The 20301-nt window shown below is 35.2% G+C and overlaps 2 protein-coding genes and 1 pseudogene across 2 annotated transcripts; 1 reads left to right on the forward strand and 2 right to left on the reverse strand.

Annotated features, from left to right (window-relative positions):
* Nucleotides 1-933: 933 nt before the first annotated feature.
* LOC120158022 lies at nucleotides 934-3950 on the reverse strand (annotated as a pseudogene).
* Nucleotides 3951-5623: 1673 nt separating this feature from the next.
* On the forward strand, nucleotides 5624-9784 carry LOC120158007. Its single transcript, XM_039168950.1, has 4 exons — nucleotides 5624-5716; nucleotides 5783-5849; nucleotides 6086-6256; nucleotides 7764-9784. The coding sequence occupies exons 1-4, from the start codon at nucleotides 5624-5626 to the stop codon at nucleotides 9782-9784; spliced, it is 2352 nt and encodes a 783-aa protein (XP_039024881.1).
* A 3077-nt stretch (nucleotides 9785-12861) lies between these two features.
* Nucleotides 12862-16672, reverse strand: LOC120158017 (histone-lysine N-methyltransferase, H3 lysine-9 specific SUVH1-like). The gene is made up of 2 exons (XM_039168957.1): nucleotides 14024-16672; nucleotides 12862-13139 (listed from the first exon to the last, which is right to left on the reverse strand). Exon 1 carries the CDS (start codon nucleotides 16154-16156, stop codon nucleotides 14075-14077), a length of 2082 nt encoding a protein of 693 aa, XP_039024888.1. The 5' UTR covers nucleotides 16157-16672; the 3' UTR covers nucleotides 12862-13139; nucleotides 14024-14074.
* Between the last annotated feature and the right edge of the window lie 3629 nt (nucleotides 16673-20301).

The raw sequence follows: 20301 nt of genomic DNA on the forward strand, positions 1-20301 counted from the left end.
TGATTAATTGTTGAGGGTAGTTCAAGGCATTTTTTATGGAAGAACTTTCTACATTCAAAACAAACGTATGAAGCATCACATATTGTTATTGGATGTCAACAACCCTCACATGAAAAATATCCAAATGAATTAATGGAAACCAAAGGATGAGGGTAGGCAACATGAAGGGTCTCAATCAAATTTCCAGCAGTGTCACGTGGAAGCAAAGCGCAATTAAAATCAAGGTAAAATTCACAAGAACAATGGTAACTGAAACCCTTAACCTGGTTGAAGCAAATGTTGCAATCAACTACTCTTTCAGTATGTTCTGAAGCTGGAATAAGAAGAAGAAGAAGGTGGTCGCGGCAAGCATGGTGGTGAGGGCGCCTCAGCACATATTATATGGAGGTAAAACCGGCACTCCCCACAGCTATAGCTTGGACCTGACACCTCTTTGGCACAACCAGAATAGTCATAACTGTTGCCGCTTGGATTGGTGGTGTCTTCATCGAATACAAGTGGATGCTCATGAATCATGTGGTGAAGCTCAGCCATGTTCCTTTCTCTGCGTCTCTCCAACGATCCAAATTTTTCTCACTTACAGCACCAACTCAACGCTTGGCTCCAACTTTTGTATTCGTACTCCAGCCAACGTCAAAAGAAGCATCAACTTAGGATTGGATTCTTAATCAACTTAGGATGCCTAGTCTGTTTCACACAGGCAACTTGAACATTGAATATGGCATAGAATGCGGTGAAGTATTTAAATCCTCGTCTGTTTGTTACTTATATTAATCTCAATTTTTTGAAGCCCTAATTGCTTGAAGGAATTATAATTTTTAAAGAGAAATGTAAAGAAAGGCAACAATCACTCTCTGGATAGGATAATATATGCATATGCATCTATCCTGTTTATGTATAAGCAGCAGGAGAATACGAGATGGAAAAACAATGTGCAAATTTGATCCATCACATTCCCAAATTGAAGCATCATTACTCCAGAAAACAACCAATTTCCGAACGCCTTATGAAGTTATTTTTTAATTAATTTATAAAAAAACTACGATTTTACAATCTCTTGAGACTTTTCTTTCTAGCATCCATTTTCTTCTTGTTTGCAGGAACTTTATGTAAACCTTCCTTCTTAGGTGCAGTGCCCGATATTCCCACTATGCCGCTTCCAATAAACCCAGTTTCAGTTGCCAGAACCGTAGGATGTTGATGCTGGTGGTCTGGATTGTTGCTTCCTTTTGTTGATGCGGTTGTCGGGGTGAGCGGGGTAGGCAACGATAACCCGGCACCATTTGCTGCATTTTTCTGCTCAACATTCAGAACAGAGGTGTTATGCTGCTCCACATTCAATACCGTAGTTGACTCACAAATAGCTCCTGATTGAACTTCAGTTTCGGCTTTGCATGGATTCCAGTATAAAGCCTGTGTTAAGAACATAAGATTGTGAGACCTACATGGTTGTGCACAAATTCTGACTGAATTCCTTTAAGAGTGCATCACTCATACCATCTTTGCACCTTCCTACTTCGATCAGTTCACTAAAAAATAGATGCTCTTATATGATATTAAACTATATAATATCTTATCATATCTGTAAGGCTTAAAAGAATAACAATATTTGAAAGCTTGATCGTCCATTTGTAGAAGAAGTCGAACAACTAAACTAATATTACAGAATGTGAAGCCATTCCAACTGGACGAGTTTGTGAACTTCCAGCTGAAGGTTCTATATTTCCACATCGCAAAATATTAAATAACTAATGAATAAATTTGTTAGGCCTAAATGGGTTAGGCAAGCCACACCTGGCATGCCGGGCATACTCGTCATAATTTTCAAGCAGCATCTTGCCAGCCTGTTCATTTAGAGCTGATTCTGGGAATGGTTCAATCAATAAACACCTAACTACCTGCAGTGCCAAGATAAAAGACATGAATCTAAAGATCTAAAGCTGAATTACCAAAAGAAATTTGCAGTCTTTGGGCGGTTCTTATCAAACTGAAAAAAACAATAGATGCAAGAATCAAGTCTGGGTCCAATGGAACTTACAATGAGTACGTGTCGTAATCCAAGACTTGGATTCCAATCCTTTTTTAGAGTGTTTACGCAAATTTCGCCATTGGTCGCAATATTTGGATGAAAAATCTTTGTCAGGAAGTACCCTGCAGTACCCATGATATTAACAATATTCACTATTGCGCAAAATAGAACATTTTTCTACATATAGTATCACCACAAGTTTGGTGACTAAAAAGCACACGAAGATTGGCATGACCCAGTTTTGATTGTTTCTAGTTCATAGCAGCGTTGGAATCTAATTATGCCTGGTTTACTATACTAACTTATAAAACATACCTATTAAACGCAACTGCAAGCAACGAAGTTGCGGTATTATACTACAGAAGCCCAAGTGCATGACCCAGTTTTGAACTTTTCTAGCTCATAGAAGTGTTGAAATCTAATTATGTCTGCATTACTATAATAACCTATTAAACATACCTTTTGGAGGAGAATGAGGGAAGTCACCAGACAGTAATAACTTCATACGGAAAAACCATTTTCATATGGAGTCCCAGCTGCAAAGCCAAAAATATTCTCAGTAAATGGAAAAGTAACAAGCATGCTGCAAAGGAAGTAAATTTGTCCAGACAGAATTAAGTGCCTGGCCCTTCAATGTCGGCATAAATGATCGAAAAGTCATCATCATTTACACCAACTTTAATGCCTTCGGGTGGCGATTCATCAAGACTCTTCAACTCCTTCGCCAGTTGCTTTATAACGTTTGGTGGAAGATTTTCATTGGTTGCCTAACAAAACACAACACCGTTACTAAACGATCAAATAATGAGTTCATACTTCATACACAATGAAAACGTCATAACATATAAGTAACTGGCTAGGACAAATAATAACATGCAACTAGCAATTGAACAAAGAATTTGTTAATTTTCCCAATCATCGAAACATATAAATGGTAGAAACTTACCATGGTAAGGGAAGAACAAGAATCTTAGAAGAAAAGTCTCAAAACCTCAGTAAGACAAATCCCAAAAGTTCACAAACTTTTGCACTTATTTACAGTGAGAAAAGTGGGAATTCTGCGATTCCAAAACAAGCCATAAAAAAGGTCAGAAGATTGAAGGAATTCATATTTTATACTGCAAACGAAACAAAACAAAACTGAATTCAATTTTTTTTTACGATCAAACAGGCACAACTATCATCCATTGATTGTCAAAAGCTTAAATATGCAGCACAAAATAGTCAGAGCAAGATAATATCACTCACAAATTACACCTCTACTACCAGTTGATCTTGTATTCTTTTTCTTGAAAACTAGGTCTTTCAGCTTTCGATTAAGTCTAGCTTCGCAGTGCAGTTTGTACTTTGTGGATCATAAAAATGATAAAGCAAATGCAGAATTTGTTTGAAGCATGCAGTGGGTCATACCTCATATTCCTATAATCAGCAACTCACAAGCCATGAACAACTTAGTACATACAATCAAAACCCTGAAAAAGGGTTTTCAACCCAACAACTAATTTTCCAAAAACAAACCTAAAATCAAACACCAAGTCCAAGTCTAACACGCTTCCCAGCAGCTCAACCCCAGCAACCCCTTTATAATAAATCTATTAAAAACCAATAAAAAAGGAAAACACATACAAAGGATCGACCAAAAAAAGAATCTACAACATACCCATTTCACCAAGAAAGCATAACCATCGAAAGAGAAAAGGAATCGATCACTATAATTTATTCTTTTTTTACACCCAAAAGAGAGAGAAAATTAAACCCCCCAAAAAATCGAAAAAATAGATACAGAATCTGAGATCGAACAAGATTGAAGAGATTTGAGAAAGATTACCTTACGGCCTTATGCAGAAAAGCCTGAAGAAGGCAATCTCGATTTTTTTTTTCGCCTTGGTTATGAAATGTAATGATTGATTGGTTGATTTTGAGGAGAGCTTTTTATTTTATTTTTTATTTAATATTTTGGTTTTATTTGTTTATTTATTCAAAAAATGAAATTTCGAGTAGGGCCCACTTTCAAATATTATATTGTTTAGATTAATTGACACAATTATATACTATATATTATTTGGGTAAACTACCAATTTAGTATCTTACTTATTTTTATATTTCTGTTTTAATCATTCAATTATTATTTTTTTATAAAAACGTACCTAACATTATTTTATTTCGTCAAAAATTTTCATCATCATTTCACCTTGTGACCCGTTGTAGGTATAAAATCTAAATCATTCCATCCTGGTGACCTACAAAACTAAAACTATCACCGTCCATCATTTATGTGAATCTCGAGATTCACCTAATTTTGATTATACATACTTTATGAATCACTTCATATAATATATTTATAAGTATCGATTAAATAAAATAAATTATTTTTATAAAACACATGTGATATTATTTCAATTGTAATCATTTTAAAAATAATGATAAGTCGTCTTTATCTTTTAATTGATAAATTAAAATATAACTTCAATACAAGTTCAAAAATATCAATAAAGAAAAGTCTTACATAATATCTAAATATAAATAATGTCTCATGTACATCATAAATATCTTCAAATGCAACATAAGGGTAAAATTTTTAAAAGTTAATAAACACATGTAAAATATGTGTATTATTTTTTAAAAATATATATTTATTAGGTATAACGGGTAGACGAAGATGACGTAGGACAATGTTACATAGGAAGTGGTGATGCAACGAGTACGAGGTCATACTTATGTTTGTTCCATCACCCACGAGCCACAAACATATACTCATTTATGCCCAATTGGATAAGTAGGGTGAGTCCTTACGAAGCACACCCTATTTATATCTATAAATAAAATCGAATCAAAATATAATATTATATATATTTTTATTAAAAATAAATAATTAAAAGAGAAATATAAAAATAAGTGAATTTCGAACAGATAATTTGCCTTTATATTTTCCCATTACTATCAAAATCATTAATATTTTATGATTATAAGAATTTCGATCAATATCTCGTCCTATTAATTTTACTTATAATCGATAATTAAAAATATATTTTTGTGGAAGATGTCAATTTTCATTCAACTGCATAATCACGAGGAAGAAAGACATTATATTCTTGGACACGAAGGAAAAAGATACGTTCCATCTGAGACCGGCCAATACGAGACTCACGGGATTGAGATTTAAAAACGTGGAATTCAGGATGTGTAAGTTTCACGCGCCTGACTTGAGATTATCAAGATAAAGCCTTGCGTTTCACTCTTTGAAAGGGCGCGTGGAATACCTAATCTATTTGCGATTTTGTGTGTTGGTTTTATTGACAAACATCGATAAATTGAATTTATCACATATATTAAATAAAAATAATTAAAATTAGAAAGTTTTCAAGTGAATAATTATTTTTTAATTAGAAAATCCTAAATACCAAAAAATAGTTTAATTTTATTAACTTAGTTCGCACCATTAAATTTAACATAAAATATATAACTTTTATTAAAAAAAATGGTTTAAGGTGAAAAATATTGTTTTGAAAATTATATTTTAAAACAAAATAGATAACATTTATAAAAAATTGATTCAAGCCGATAAGCCACATTACATCTTCTTTGTTGAAAATCATGAAGGCAAGTGCAATGCTTGTTGTAAAGATTTATGGGATAACTATGGGGTTTATAGATGCAAGGATTGCACATTTTGTTTGGATGGGAGATGTTTGACCTTACCACGCACTGCTCGGCATAAGTGTGATCAACAGTCTTTGACGCTTGCTTATCAAGATCGTGACGACTATCTACTATGACACTATTGTGACATCTGTGAAAAAAGAAGAGATCCACGGAAATGGTATTATCATTGTGAAACTTGTGACAATGCTTTGCATATCAAATGTGTTCTCGAGAAATATACATTTATGAGAGTCGGAAGTAATTACACATATAAAGATCATCCGCATCCTGTCACTTTCGTCAGGAATATGTGTTACTACTCTTAATGCAATGACTGTGGTGAGCCATGCCAAGATCTAACCCTTGAGTGTGAGAAGCATGGAAGCAAATATATTTTTCATTGGATCTGCATAGGACCAACGTATTTCTATGTTGGAGCTGATAGCGGCAGTGACACTGGTTGTGATAGTGGCAGTGACACTGGTTGTGATAGTGGCAGTGGTACTGATAGCGGCAGCGACACTGATTGTGATAGTGGCAGTGATACTGGTAGCGGCAGTGACATCGGTGGTGGCTGTAACACTGGTACTAGTGGTGAATGGTGTATTAAACCACTCAATAAGCGAACTTGGTGTTGGAAAACAGAGTGGTTTTCTTGGTCTTTGTATTACATTTTGTGGTGTAATAAGTTGTATTGTTTTCTTTATCTGGTTTAGATGTAATATATGGTTATTTGGATCATTTGTGCCAGATTTTGTAACTCTGAATTTTGTTCATTATTGTTCAATCTTGTAAGTTGTATTGTTTTTCTTTGTTCACTGGCGAGATTTTAAAAATGGCGACTCCATGTGGGATTGATGCTCTTATTTTCTTCAATTATTGATTTTAAATTTCTTGTCAGAAGTTGAAGCTTATATGATTTACATGCCAAAGTGTCTGAATGATATGGATGAGATATTATATGATATGTATGCTAGTACGCTTGGATGATATGCTTGATATCGGAAATGCATGCTAATGTATGCTAGTATGCTTGAATGAATTACATTCTTAAGTGTGCCCCAAAGTGAATACTCTAAATGGTTAAATGAACATGTTGCCTTATGGACTATATGGTGTTTACATAATAATATAACAAGCTATGTTGCATTTGTGACCTATAAGATGATACACGAGTACATGACAAGGAAAAGTTTGCCTAAAGGCTTATATGTATATATGCAAATATATATTTTGTTAAAATAAATGTTATATGATTCACAGAGTGCTTGTAAGAAAAGAATATTAATATATACTAAAGTTCGACCTTGTAAATTACTGAAGACTCAATAGGTACAGTTTGCATGCCATAAAGTTTTATAGACTATATGATCATTTTATGCCTTCGAATGTTATACGATTAATTCTCACCTTCAAGTGCTATACGGATCATTCACCCTTTCATACGGGGTTATACTGTTATTATACCTTTTGGTGCTATACTATTCTCACGCACTCGAACGCTATACTTTTCATTTATGTACCTTTCGTTTATCAAGATCCTAATGGAACTAAATGACTAAAAGAATAACTATAAGTATATGGAAGTTAGATAAGCTATATGAAAATGCTCTATGAGACTTACATGATTAAAGGTTAATATAATGGACATGTATTTAGTTATAAGTCCTAAATGATGAAATACCCCTTTTTATGACTTTTAAATGACATTCTTGTATGCACTAAGCATGATTTTTAAATGTAAAATTTATGAAAGCTATGAACTACGTGCTATGAAAGTCCTTGTATGCTTATTTGAAGCTTCTTGGTTGTCTCAAACATGTTTACAAGTTGTAGGATGCATTGTGTGATTATACGTGGTGTTGTATTCAATGTTCAACTTGCCTGCTTTGAACAGACAAAACATCCTATGTTGATTCAGATTTCAATTCCAAGTGGCCTATTTAATATTTTTTTTCTACAATTTTAAAGTATTTTAATGCTGGCCGCTGGAGTAGTTGTAGAAAAGTCGGAGCCAAGCATTGACTTGGTGCCTTAAGTGAGAAAAATCTGGATCAGTGAAGAGACGCAGAGAAAAAGAAACATGGTTGAGCTTCATCACATGAACCATCACCATCCATTGGTATTCAAAGAAGACACCAGCAGTCCAAGGGACACCACTTACGACTGCGCTGGCTGTGCGGAAAAGGTGTCGGATTCGAGCTACAGTGCGGGGAGTGCCAGTTTTACCTGCACAAGAAATGTGCTGAGGTGCCCTCGGAGATACATCACCCTGCTCACCGCGACCACCCTCTTCTTCTCCTTCCAGCTTCGGAACATCAGAAAAGAGAAGTTTATTGCAACATTTGCTTCAATGAGGTTAAGGGATTTATTTATCATTGTTCTTCTTGTGAATTTTACCTAGACTTTAATTGCTCTCTGCTTCCACGTGACACTGGAGGAAACTTGATTGAGACCCTCCATGTTGCCCACCCTCATCCTTTGGTTTCCATTAATCCAATAAGCGGTTATTGGTGCCATGGTTGCCACGGCTCAGGCGATGTTTCGTACGCTTGTTTTGATTGTACAAAGTTCTTCCATAAAAAATGTCTTGAACTACCCTCAACAATCAATCACCCTTGCCACCGTAGGCACCAACTTTTGCTAGTTTTCAATGATTCCGATGAAGACGACCCTAAGTGCAGCCTGTGCGAACACTATATTATGCTTGAACTTCACTATCGTTGTGTCCCTTGCGGGTTTTACATACACCTCGGATGTGCTTGGCCACCGCCCATTATTGAAGACAAATCTCATCATGATCACCCTTTTACTTTGTTCTTAAAACCAAATGACCCATTCGATTGTAATGCATGTGGCAAACAGGGAAATTATGTTTGCTATACTTGTTCTACCTGCAATATTCAAGTTCACAAGGACTGTGTTTCATTGCCACGTCACATTAGACTCAATCTTCATCCCCATCCCATCTCCCACTGCTATTTCCCCTACATTGAGCAACACGATTCTAGAGATTGGGATTGCAAAATCTGTTTTGAAAAAGTGAACATGGAGCATGGGAGTTACCATTGTTCTCGACCAGGTTGCGATTTTGCTATCCATGTCAAGTGTTCCATTGAGAAGAAGAATTTGTATGATTTGGTTGAGGTAGAAAATCCTGACGAATTTGAGGAACCTGATCCGTTATTTGAACCTATGAGTTGCATCATTCGTATTATCAAAGAAATCAAAGTTGGAGGCGACGTAATAGCTGGAGAGATGGAACATATTAGTCACAAGCACAACTTGATATTCTCAGATGACATTAAGGATAATAAGTGTTGCAATGGTTGTGTTCTACCTATCTTATCCCCATTTTACTATTGTTCACGTTGTGATTTCTTTTTACACAAGGCATGTGCTGAATTACCGAGAATGTGTCGGCTATGGGTTTTTGCAAATCCCTTCAGTCTTGTCATAAGTGATATTTTCAAATGTGATATTTGTCGCAACGAGTGTAGTGGTTTCTGCTACGAATTAGATGGGGATGCTATGTACCTGTGCCTTAGGTGTGCTTCAATACCTCACAGTTTTACATATCATGCGGATGAGCCCCATTTTATCTTCTTTGTAGAAAAACATGAGGGAAATTGCAATGCTTGTGGTGAAGATTTAAGTCGCGAAAGAGCATACAGATGCAAAGATTGCACATTTGCTTTGCACAGGAGATGTGTCACATTTCCCCGAACTGCATCACATAAGTGTGATCGACATCCTCTGACACTTGCTTATCAAGATCCTGATGACTATCCTCTACGATATTATTGTGATTTCTGCGAAGAAAAAAGAGATCTACGAAAATGGTTTTATCGTTGTGAACCTTGCGACAATGCTTTGCATATCAAGTGTGTTCTCGGAGAATATCCATTCATCAAAGTTGGGAGCAAATACACATACAAGTGCCATCCACATCCTCTCGTTGTTGTCAGGAAGATCTATTACTACCCCAAATGCGCTTGGTGTGGTAAGCCCTGTCAAGATCTAGCCCTCGAGTGTGAAGGATGCGAATATATTATTCATTGGAGCTGCATAACACATTTTTATCTTAGATGCTCATATAGACTCATTGAATGAAGCATGAAGCTGCTCAAGTCTGAATTAAAACTGTTTGTTATTTATTAAACCACTTATTTGGCAAATTTGATGTGGAAAAACAGACTGGTTTCTGTTTTGTATTACGTTTGCGGTATTAGCAGTGGTCTTGTAAGCTGTATTGTTTTCTTTTATGGTATATGAACATGTTTTGAGTCACAGATGTAGGAAATCATGTCATGGAGTGCGAAATTATAAAATTTTAGGGGTGCGAAACAAGATAATCAACATAAAATACAACAAAAATTCTAAAATATATTGAAATTTCTAGAGGTACAACCGCACCTCCCAACACCCCTCGGTCCATCCCTGTTTTGAGTGCATTTCCTGCAGGTTTTTGAGTCCTCATATGCAGCATTTGTTTTTTATGTGCCAGTTTTTGTAATTTGTGACTTTGTTCATTATCATTCAATGTTGCAAAGCAAAAACAAAAGGGATCATCAATTTAGTTGACCATTATTTAATTTGCTTAAAGTCTGAACCTCGTAAATAATTTTTTTATGTTATTTTCTTTTGACACTTATCTCTAAAAATATAATTTGTAATTTTATAACAGGTTAAGCAACATTACAAGCAAGAACACTAGTATTCATACCTTTCGATGAGTAAAAAAATCATGATTGTATATTTATCATATTAATTTTTGTTGATCGTAACATTTAAGTTACAACAACTGTAAACGTTTATCCTTTTAATTTAGACGGAAAATCATAGTCGATAATTATATAAAAAAATGGCGAACAAAAAAAAGATGAGAGAAATCAACAACCGAAGGGGAAAGATATAGGTTAAGCACCCTTCACCACCTATGCTCGGTTGTTTATATAATGACTGTCTAATATTAGTGTCAGTTTTAATGTTAATGATGGTTATCCATAGACAAATAGAATAAATAGATACGATTATTAAATAACATATTTGGTTATGATAAATCACGTGATTTTGTTAGTGATAGATCCAAAGAGAATAACTAATCAGACTAATAATGAAGATCCAGAGGTATTTTTAAGCAAATAGGACTTTAATAATGAGATTAATATCAGTAAAAAAAAAGACTAGTTAAACAGACGAGGATTTGAATATTCTTCTTCCACTGTGTGCTATATTCAATGTAGAAATGTCTCCCATAAGAAATGTCTTCAATTACCCTCAACAATTAAGCACCCTTGCCCCCGTAAACACCAACTTTAGCTTGTTTTCGATTATCCCGACGAAGACTTCCCTAAATGCAGCCTGTGCAAACTCTATATCCGGTTGGGATTTTATTGTCGTTGTGTCCCTTGCAAGTTTTACATACACCTCGGATGTGCTTGGGCACCACCCATTATTGAAGACAAATCTCATCATGATCGCCTTCTTATTTTTTTTGTAAAAACCAAATGACCCGTTCCACTGAGATGCATGTGGCAACCAAGTGAATTACGTTTCCTATATTTGTTCGACGAGCAACATTCTAGTTCACAAGGACTGCATTTCATTGCCACGCCACATTCGACTCAATCTTCATTTCCATCCCATTTCCCACTACTTTTTCACCTACATTAACCACCATGATTCTAGAGATTGGGATTGCAAAATCTGTTTTAAAAAAGTAAACATCGAGCACGGGAGTTATTATTGCTCTCGACCAGGTTGTGATTTTGTTATCCATGTCGAGTGTTCCATTGATGAGAAGGACTTGTATGATGTGGTTGAGGTAGAAAATATCGACGAATTTGAGGAATCTGATCCGTTGTATGAATCTATGAGTTGCATCATCATATTATCAAAGAAATTAAAGTTAGAGACGATGTAATAGTTGGAAAGATACAACTTTATATTCTTAGATGACATCAAGGATAATAACTATTGCAATGGTTGTGTGCTACCTATTGTTTCCTCATTTCACTATTGTTCACACTGTGATTTCTTTTTACACAAGGCATGTGCTGAATTGCCGAGGATGCGTCGACTATGGTTTAATGGTTTAATGCAAAACCGTTCCGTCTTCTCACTGACGGTATTTTCAAATGTAGTGAATGCTGCTATACGTGTAGTGGTTTCTCCTACATAGTGATTGATTTCCGGTGCTTGTGTCTTAGATGTGCTTCAGTATCTCACAGTTGTACATATCAAGCAGGTAAGCCACATTTCCTCTTCAATGACGACAACTTTAAAGGGAAGTGCAGTGCTTGTGGTAAAGGTTTTACCCGTTCTGATCAAACATACAGATGCAAGGATTGCACATTTGCTCTGCATGGGAGATGTGTTACATTACCACGTATTGCTTGGCATAAGTGTAACGAACATACTTTTGGCACTTGTTTATCAAGATCCCGATGACTATCCGCTACGACATTATTGTGACATCTGTGAAGAAGAAAGAGATCTAAAGCAATGGTTTTATACACATTTGAAGATGATCCAGATCCTCTCACTTGCACATTCATCAGAAATATCTATTACTACCCTGAATGCCTGTGTGGTGAACCCTGTCAAGATCTAGCCCTTGAGTGTATAGAGGAAGGATGCAAATACTTCGCTCATTGGGATTGAATAGCACCTCATTCTCTTATAAATAATTGATGTATGAATCCTCTTTAGTCTAAAGTAAAACTGTTCATAATGTATTGAATTTGTGTGGGAAAAAAGAGTGGTTTTCTTGGTCTTTGTATTACATTTTGTGGTGTTGTAAGTTGTATTGTTTTCTTTTCTGGTTTAGATGTGATATATGGTATTTGCCAAATATTACTTTTATAATCAATATTACTTTAATAATTATATAATAATTAATAATATTTAAAATATTAATTTTGTGATGTCAACTGTAATAATATAATGAGCCAAAAAAGATATTTTAGTCAATTCAAAAAATTCACCAAACTTGAGCTTTTATATATATATATATTGTAGATTAGATAGATATATAAACTACAGATAAAGGAGTTCGAAAAAAAATTAAAGCTCATATTTCAGGTCCGAATCGAACTTGAGCAAATACGCATGATATTGATGGTTACTATGTTTCCCTAATTACAGACATGAAATATTAATATATTTAAACCTTCAAAAACCTCAAAAGTGTACTTCAATTCAGGTGAATTCCTAGTAGTCACCTTGCCCTAGACCAAACACAAACATAACTTAGTTGATTACAGAAAAAAAATCATGGAGATAGAAGAAGCTAAACTACACTATACATGTGTTTTTATAATCAGCAGTTCTGCCAAAATGCTCCATGTTATAAGCTTAGAACTTCATTACCGGACCCAGCATGTCAAAAAGTAAAAGAGGACGAGGAGGACCATTTCGTGCAAGCTCAGCAGCTACAAGCGGAAACGTCGGTATGCCTCTGTACCTGTAAAATCAATTGCCAATTCTTCAGCACAAATGAATTCATGGATCAACCAACGGTATGTAGTACGGAGTAAAGTATATGTAGCCTGAAGTAAAGGATGTAAAGGACACTCATACATTGACTAGTTGGAACAGTTAATGCACAAGGTGCACTCCAGGCACTCATATTGACCATGTATATGCGTGAGTTTTTGTATGTTCAATATGCATCGGTTCCTTATGGTCTGTGCATATAGTATATTATTCGAATATTGAGAAGTGAAGAGTTTGATACTATCCTTATTTTACTAGTAAATGTATATCGAATGAAATAAGTGAAACATAAAATAAATTAAAAAGAACTTCAACCAGGCTAGCTTTTCTATGCCTATCGCCTTGACAAAAAGGCATGCCTAGGCTAACAAGAGGAACGGGATTTAAACCCCCAGCTACTAACTGTGATAGAAACGGCAGCACATAACTGCATGGCAAAAATCAGATTCAAACCGGTTGACGTCATTTTAGGCTAATGAGAGAGGTATGGGATAAAGAAATGAACTTTGACACATCCCCAGCGAGCACTATTAATACTCTTAAAAGATTGAAGTGATATTTTCTTAATCTCCAATCAGTTTTTCACACACAATGATAGCAATCTTAATTCAAAACATAGCAAATAGTTAAGAACAATGTCTAAGCAATTACATTATCACTGATTTAGGGTTCACAAAGATAAGGTTTCAAGGAGCTCTGTTTTTCATTTTAATCAGATAAAAGCCGTATTAAGGAAGCAAGCACTTTGTACAATTAAAGATAATGGCCGCCTCTAATCTACAATACTTTGTCAAATCTAAGAAGATTAAGCGTATTTAAAGTAAATATACCACATAATTGGAGAAAACTAACCTTTCTAATGGAAAAGACCATGCTGATTCGAATTCACGAGTTGATAGACCACTAGTAAAAGTAGCCTACACACTTTGCTGATCCACAAAGGCACTTTTTTCTCCTCTGGTATGTTCTATCAGGTGGAACAATGCCATAGCTATATGTCAACTCGGTCATTGGAGGAATATGTCTGTATGCATAAAATGCAACATGCAGATCACACTCCTTGCTATTCTCGAGCAAAACTGGTTGGCAGAATACGTTTGGGGAGCAGCTGTGGTTCATAAATCGCGCTACGTTTCCGGAATGTTTTGCACTTATAACTAGCGGAAATGGGATCTTTGGAGTCTCATTAGATATACCCAGGATACTTTCCCCCAACTGACAAGTACGGGTTGCATCAAAAATATAATCATCATCATTTACGCCTCCGAGCTCCTCAGCCCTAGAAATATCAATGACCTCCCCTGCATATTCACAAATAAAAGCCCCGGAGCGGATAGGATCCCATGACCTTAGACCCCAACCTCTATCTTTAGTTTTAAACACCTCTAAACGAACTTTCAGACCACTCTGACATACCCTATTCTTGCAATTAGGAGGGCACACGCATGAAGAACCACACTCATGTATCAAGGCTTTTTGGCTGACAAGAACACCATTGGTAGTATATGGGAGATAGCCACCATTTCTTTGAATGCAAGGGCAGTTGGAGTTACTAGCTATACACCCACCATGGCAACCACAGCCAGTTGAAGATTCGATTGAATTTACAGGCTTTGAATATCTTAGACCGGGATAATATGTGAAATTTGCAGGTCCCTTTTCATCATCAACATCATTAACAAGAGAAACAGGTATGCTTTCAGCCCCCAAAGTGAGATCTTGCAATATAAGGCCAACTCTAGCAGCACTGCCATCCTTCCATTGCTGAACGGATTTCCACACTGTATATGCTTCAGGCTGCCCGGGTAACCTAACTAATTTGTACTTAAAAACATTGCAACCAGACTTCCCTTTGTCCACCCATGACTCCTGGATTTTATAAAGACCATCATAAACATATATCTTTCCGGTTGGATTTGCTATATCTTTTACACCACGAATCACTCGAACCTCGTTACCTCGATGCAAGCTCTTCTCCAAAGCAAGATTGCCCCTTTCAAGCTTTTGGTCAGTTATTTCCATGCCTCTATTATTAACATTTCCACCTTGGCCACTATAAACCAACACATCGCCATCATCTGAATTATCCCCGTACCCTCCGGACGATACAATACTAACTGCTACAGGTTCTTCACCTTGAAAGACCTTAAGCCCCATGTAATCAATGCCAGCCATAATTGGAGCATGCAATCCAATCAAACACATCTCCATCCTGAAAAAGAAGATATCCCCAATTTCCACACCAGGCACAACACCAATTCTCTTCTTCACATTAGTCCGAATCCCTTTGTTCATTAGTATGGTTCCCGCTCTTAAGTCGGGTCGTCTCGTTACTCCTGAAGCAGATTCCTTCGCATCCTCAATTTGAGAAATTTTTCGTCGAAGCACATCGTAGATCAACCTTATATATCCTACTGCTTCCTTGTCACCATCGGTTCGCCTGAATGTATCGAAGTCCATGAGATTAAATGACTCGACAATTTTATCAACAACACCATCTATATCCACATCAGAGGACGCAACATTGAAATCCTGGCTGCTGCCAGTCCGCATCCTCTTCTGATTCTTTTTCCTTTTGGGGGCAGCCTTGCTTGAATCTTCAACATCAATTACATGAACCCCATCACTGTAACCATCTTCTTCGTGTTCTGACAAACCCGGATTCCTTGAACTCCTTCCGGCATCTCCATTTGCTTCACTCCTGAATGAATTGATAGGAACCGCGGGAATGGTTCCATTGAACCCATAATGCATCGGAGTTTGCATGTTGTGAGTGTCCGGGAAACCAGAATACGGATAGAATGGCGCAAAACCAGAATGGCAAGGACCAGCAGGAGGTGCACACATAAAAGGCGGAGCAGCTTGGGGATGCGGAAACGAAGGGAAACTCGGCGTTGGAGGGAATATGGGAGCCAAACATCGTAGTGGCTTAACATTCAAAATCCTAGATTTATCTATGTATTCTTCCCCACCGCCGTCTTCCATTTCATATAAATTGAATTGCACGAAACTTTGTGTTTCTCAACGATTTGGAGAACTGTTAAGCTAATTAAGTAACCCAAATCTAAACAAAGGAAACCCTAACAGATTAAAAAAGAGAAATTACATCCAATTCAAAGCAAAACCCTAGAATATTTCTGCGGAGTCTTGCCCACCGCCGTCTTCCAATTTCATACAAGCCGAAATGATTGGAGACACATTTTTCCCCAACGATTTGGAGCAATTTCAAACTGATTAAGCTACTCGAAATTAAATAAAGGCAACGCTTATAGATTAAAAATGAGAACTTTACCTACAATTCAAAGCAAAAGGCATTGATCAGTGGCGAGTTCCAATTTGAAACCTAAACCAAAGATTTAAGTGAAACCCATGACAGAAAAAAAAACCAACTACCAGCTTTGACTCGTTAGGTTTAAAGACTCTGTTTCAGAAATTTGCAGTAAAATCCCTGAAGATATGCACAAAGAAAGTGTGAACAAAAGCAAAGCACTCACCTTTTTCTGTTTTGGTAATGAAAATTGTTTTTTCCTTTCTAAATGCGTTTACATAATTAAAAATAGGATAAACTACACCATATACCAGTGAATTCTAGGTGATGTACTGATTATAATGTTAAACTTTTAATTACTCTAATTATAACATTGAATTTTATTTTTGACTTCAATTATACCACTGAGTCGTTAAATTTTAACGACATGATGATGTGGATGGATCTTATTATCACTGTGATGATGAGGGTAAAATGACCTCATTTTTTATGCGACTATTGATGCCTAAAGCAACATAATTTTAGGCCTTAAATTTAGGCGTGTATCTATTTTATTACTAAATTTAAAAAGATCTAATTTTAGTCACTGAACTTTTTCGACCGTTGCATGCTCCAATCATCTCCCGTTATCAGTTACCATTTACGACAAGATCGATATTAATATATTGACTTTTTACTCTTTTTTCTTCTCATCAGATTAATTTTCCATGAAACCACTCAAAATTAACGAAAATTCATTTAAAGGTTTAATGCGTTAATACTTTGATCTCCTCTTATGATCATCTAGTGAGGCTAGTTTTGAAATATATTGTTTATCCTCTTAAAATAATGTTTCTCATGGTTTGAATTTTAGAACAAACATTGTAACCTCAAATTCAAGAAAGCCTCGAAACCTATATAATTGGTAATTTTTTATTTAATTTCATTAGGTTTAAGTGAGTTTTATAGAAAATCAATCATATGATTAGAAATATGAGTAAAATGTGAATGTTTTGATATTGATCTTGTCGAGAATGAAGACTAGTGATGGACAAAGATACTGCCAGAGGCGCCCGGAAAAATAAAATGCTAAAAGTGAATCGTTTAAAAGTTTTAGTGCTAAAACAATATCGTTTAAAAGTTTTGTCCTTGCATTGTGTCAGTTGGATTTTAATGGTTTAATGGTATAATTGAAGTCAAAATTAAAATTCAATGCTATAATTGGAGCAATTGAAAGTTTAATGGTATAACTGATACATCAACTAAAGTTAAATAGTATTTAATGTAATTTACCTTACATTTTTTACTAACATACGATCAGTTGATATAGTGGGATGAAATACTGGACTTAAGTTTAGGATTCAAATCGAATTGAAAAGATTATCTCTATGCAATGTGATGAAGCTCTAGATTTTAAGGTCAAGGATTCGAAGGTCGCATCCATAATAAGACTTTACAATATTTGATCTGAATTAATCGATAAATAGATAAGATATCAATAGTTAAATAATTATTTAGTATATTATATTTTTAAATTATTTTTAAAAAATTATGGCTATAAATATACTTAAAATAACATTGTAATCACCAATTTTCATCCCTGTACCAGGCCCAAGATTCGACCCGGAACCCGGAACTGACCCGACCCGGTAGACCACCGTTTTCTTCTTCTTCACCGAATTCCAGTTGGATCCACCAATAAAAACATAATAATATCATATTTTACTTTCATCATTATATTTCAAAGTAAAAGCAAAAAGAAAAGTAAAAGAAAAAGAAAAAAATACAATGATTTCAATCATTTTCTTTAAAGAAAAAAAAGCATGTTGTAAAATCAGGGGCTATCTGAACCTGAAGCAAAAAATGTAAGGGGACTCTTGAGATCGAAAAAAAACAATAAAAAATATGGAAATTTTGAGTAATTTTGAAGGTATTTTTGTTATTTATTTTCGTAGTTCGAAACAAAATTTTTTTTATCTTGCATATGTAAATAAAACAATGGAATGAGAGTGATTAGATTTTTTTACCTGAGAAGGGTGTCGATCGGGGTTGATTCGTGGTCGTCGGAGTGTTTGAGTATCGAAGGGTCGGGGGTTCCATTCCCATTCAAAAATCAATAAAAAGCAGAAAAAAGATTCAAAGATATTTTTCTGGTGTTTTTATTTTATTTTATTTTAGTTTAATTTTTGAAACAAAAAAATATAATAAAAATGAGAGAAGAAAAGTAAAAGAAAAATGCAAAAGAAAAAAACACGATGATTTCAATCATTTTGTTTAAAGAAAAAAACATGTTGTAAAATAGGATGCTATATGAACCCGAAGCAAAAAAATGTAAGGGGACTCTCGAGATCGAAAAAAAATATGAAATTTTTGAGTAATTTTGAAGGTATTTTTGTCATTTATTTTCATAGTTCGAAACAAAAAAATTATCTTGCATGTGTAAATAAAACAATGGAATGAGAGTGGTTAGATTTTTTACCTGAGAAGGGTGCCAATTGGGGTTGATTCGTGGTCGTTGGAGTGTTTGAGCGAAGGGTCGGGGGTTCCATTCCCATTCAAAAATCAATAAAAAGCAAAAAAAAGATTCAAAGATATTTTTCTGGTATTTTTTTATTTTATTTTATTTTAGTTTTCGAAACAAAAAATATATAATAAAAATGATAGTACATTGTGTTCTGTCGAAGCCTCACCGGCGTTCGGGGGGTCGGTTCGCAGATCCGAACAGTGATGAGGAGCGTCTCGAGGAGAGAAAAAACATACTGAAATTTGGGTCTGATCCAACTGTGAACGGCGGAGATCCAGGCAGTTGAAGCTGAGGGTTATCGGTTTATTTTGAGGCATTGGAGATCGTTTTTCACAAAACCAAGCTCGGATTTGTGACCACTGCGTCGAGATGAGTCTCCGATAACTTTTAGTGGCCAACGGCCACCGGAGACGGAGACGGCGTAGCAACCGACGGCGACCGATGATCGGACAACATTATAGAGAGAATGGAGACCCTCTATCTCTATTTTTTTTTAAAAAAAGAAAGAAAAATAAAATGTTAAAAAGAAGGGAAAAAGTTTGTAGTTATAAAACAATTTAAGGGGAAATTGCATTTTAGATCCTTCAACAATTCTCGTGTTTTTACAAAAATGGTAACTGGAAGGGATTATTTTCATAATTTTCCATTTTCTGTTGGTACTTTAAAATTTTTTGTATAATTTCAGTTTAATCCCCTCACTATTAGCATGTTTTTTTTCACTTTAGTCATGTGTAGTGACCTTTTAATTTTTTCTGAAACTTCGTGGATTGATTTTGAAATTCTACCTTTTTTGTGCATGTGTTGTTACTTTTTGGGTTATTATTGTTTTTAGTCCTCAGAACTTTACCGTGTTTTTACATTTTGGTCACTAGATCTTTTGTTTTTTATTTATTACAATTTTATCATTATGTTTTGTTTTATTTTAATTTAGTCACTGTTAGTTGTTGATTTAGCTACTTTTATTTTAATTTTTGCATTTTGGTCACTATTTATTTCCTATTTAACTACTATCTTTTATTTTATTGCATTTTAGTAATTTTTATTTTATGCAATTTAGATCCTTAAGTTTTAGGATTTTATATTTAGGTCTCATAGTCATAGTTTAATCCTTTGACCATTTAGTCCCCAAACTTAATTAGAACTTCAACTTTTACATAATTAAATAGGTTAAATAGAGCCTCCATTTTAGCTTAGATTTCATACTAGTTTTCTAATTTAGGGGATAATTCGAGTCAGCCCTCGCGTAAATGCTCGAGAAACCATCTCGGTTATTTAATTCAATAATTATTTAAAATCAAATAAGATTAATACTAGAGCCGACATTTTTAGATTTGAGCCCCTAAGTTCCCTAATTCTCAT

The sequence above is a fragment of the Hibiscus syriacus genome, unplaced genomic scaffold (assembly GCF_006381635.1).
Source record: "Hibiscus syriacus cultivar Baekdansim isolate YM2019G1 unplaced genomic scaffold, ASM638163v2 tig00111298_pilon, whole genome shotgun sequence".
In the NCBI taxonomy this organism is placed as follows: Eukaryota; Viridiplantae; Streptophyta; class Magnoliopsida; order Malvales; family Malvaceae; genus Hibiscus; species Hibiscus syriacus.

Excerpts from the sequence above, each read along its gene's own strand:
- LOC120158017 (XM_039168957.1), bottom strand. The coding sequence starts at position 16,156 with ATGGAAGACGGCGGTGGGGAAGAATACATAGATAAATCTAGGATTTTG.
- LOC120158007 (XM_039168950.1), top strand. The coding sequence starts at position 5,624 with ATGAAGGCAAGTGCAATGCTTGTTGTAAAGATTTATGGGATAACTATG. Across the intron at positions 5,850-6,085 it reads AGAAGAGATCCACGGAAATG|GACCAACGTATTTCTATGTT; the intron begins GTATTATCATTG and ends GGATCTGCATAG. Across the intron at positions 6,257-7,763 it reads CGGTGGTGGCTGTAACACTG|CTTCATCACATGAACCATCA; the intron begins GTACTAGTGGTG and ends AACATGGTTGAG.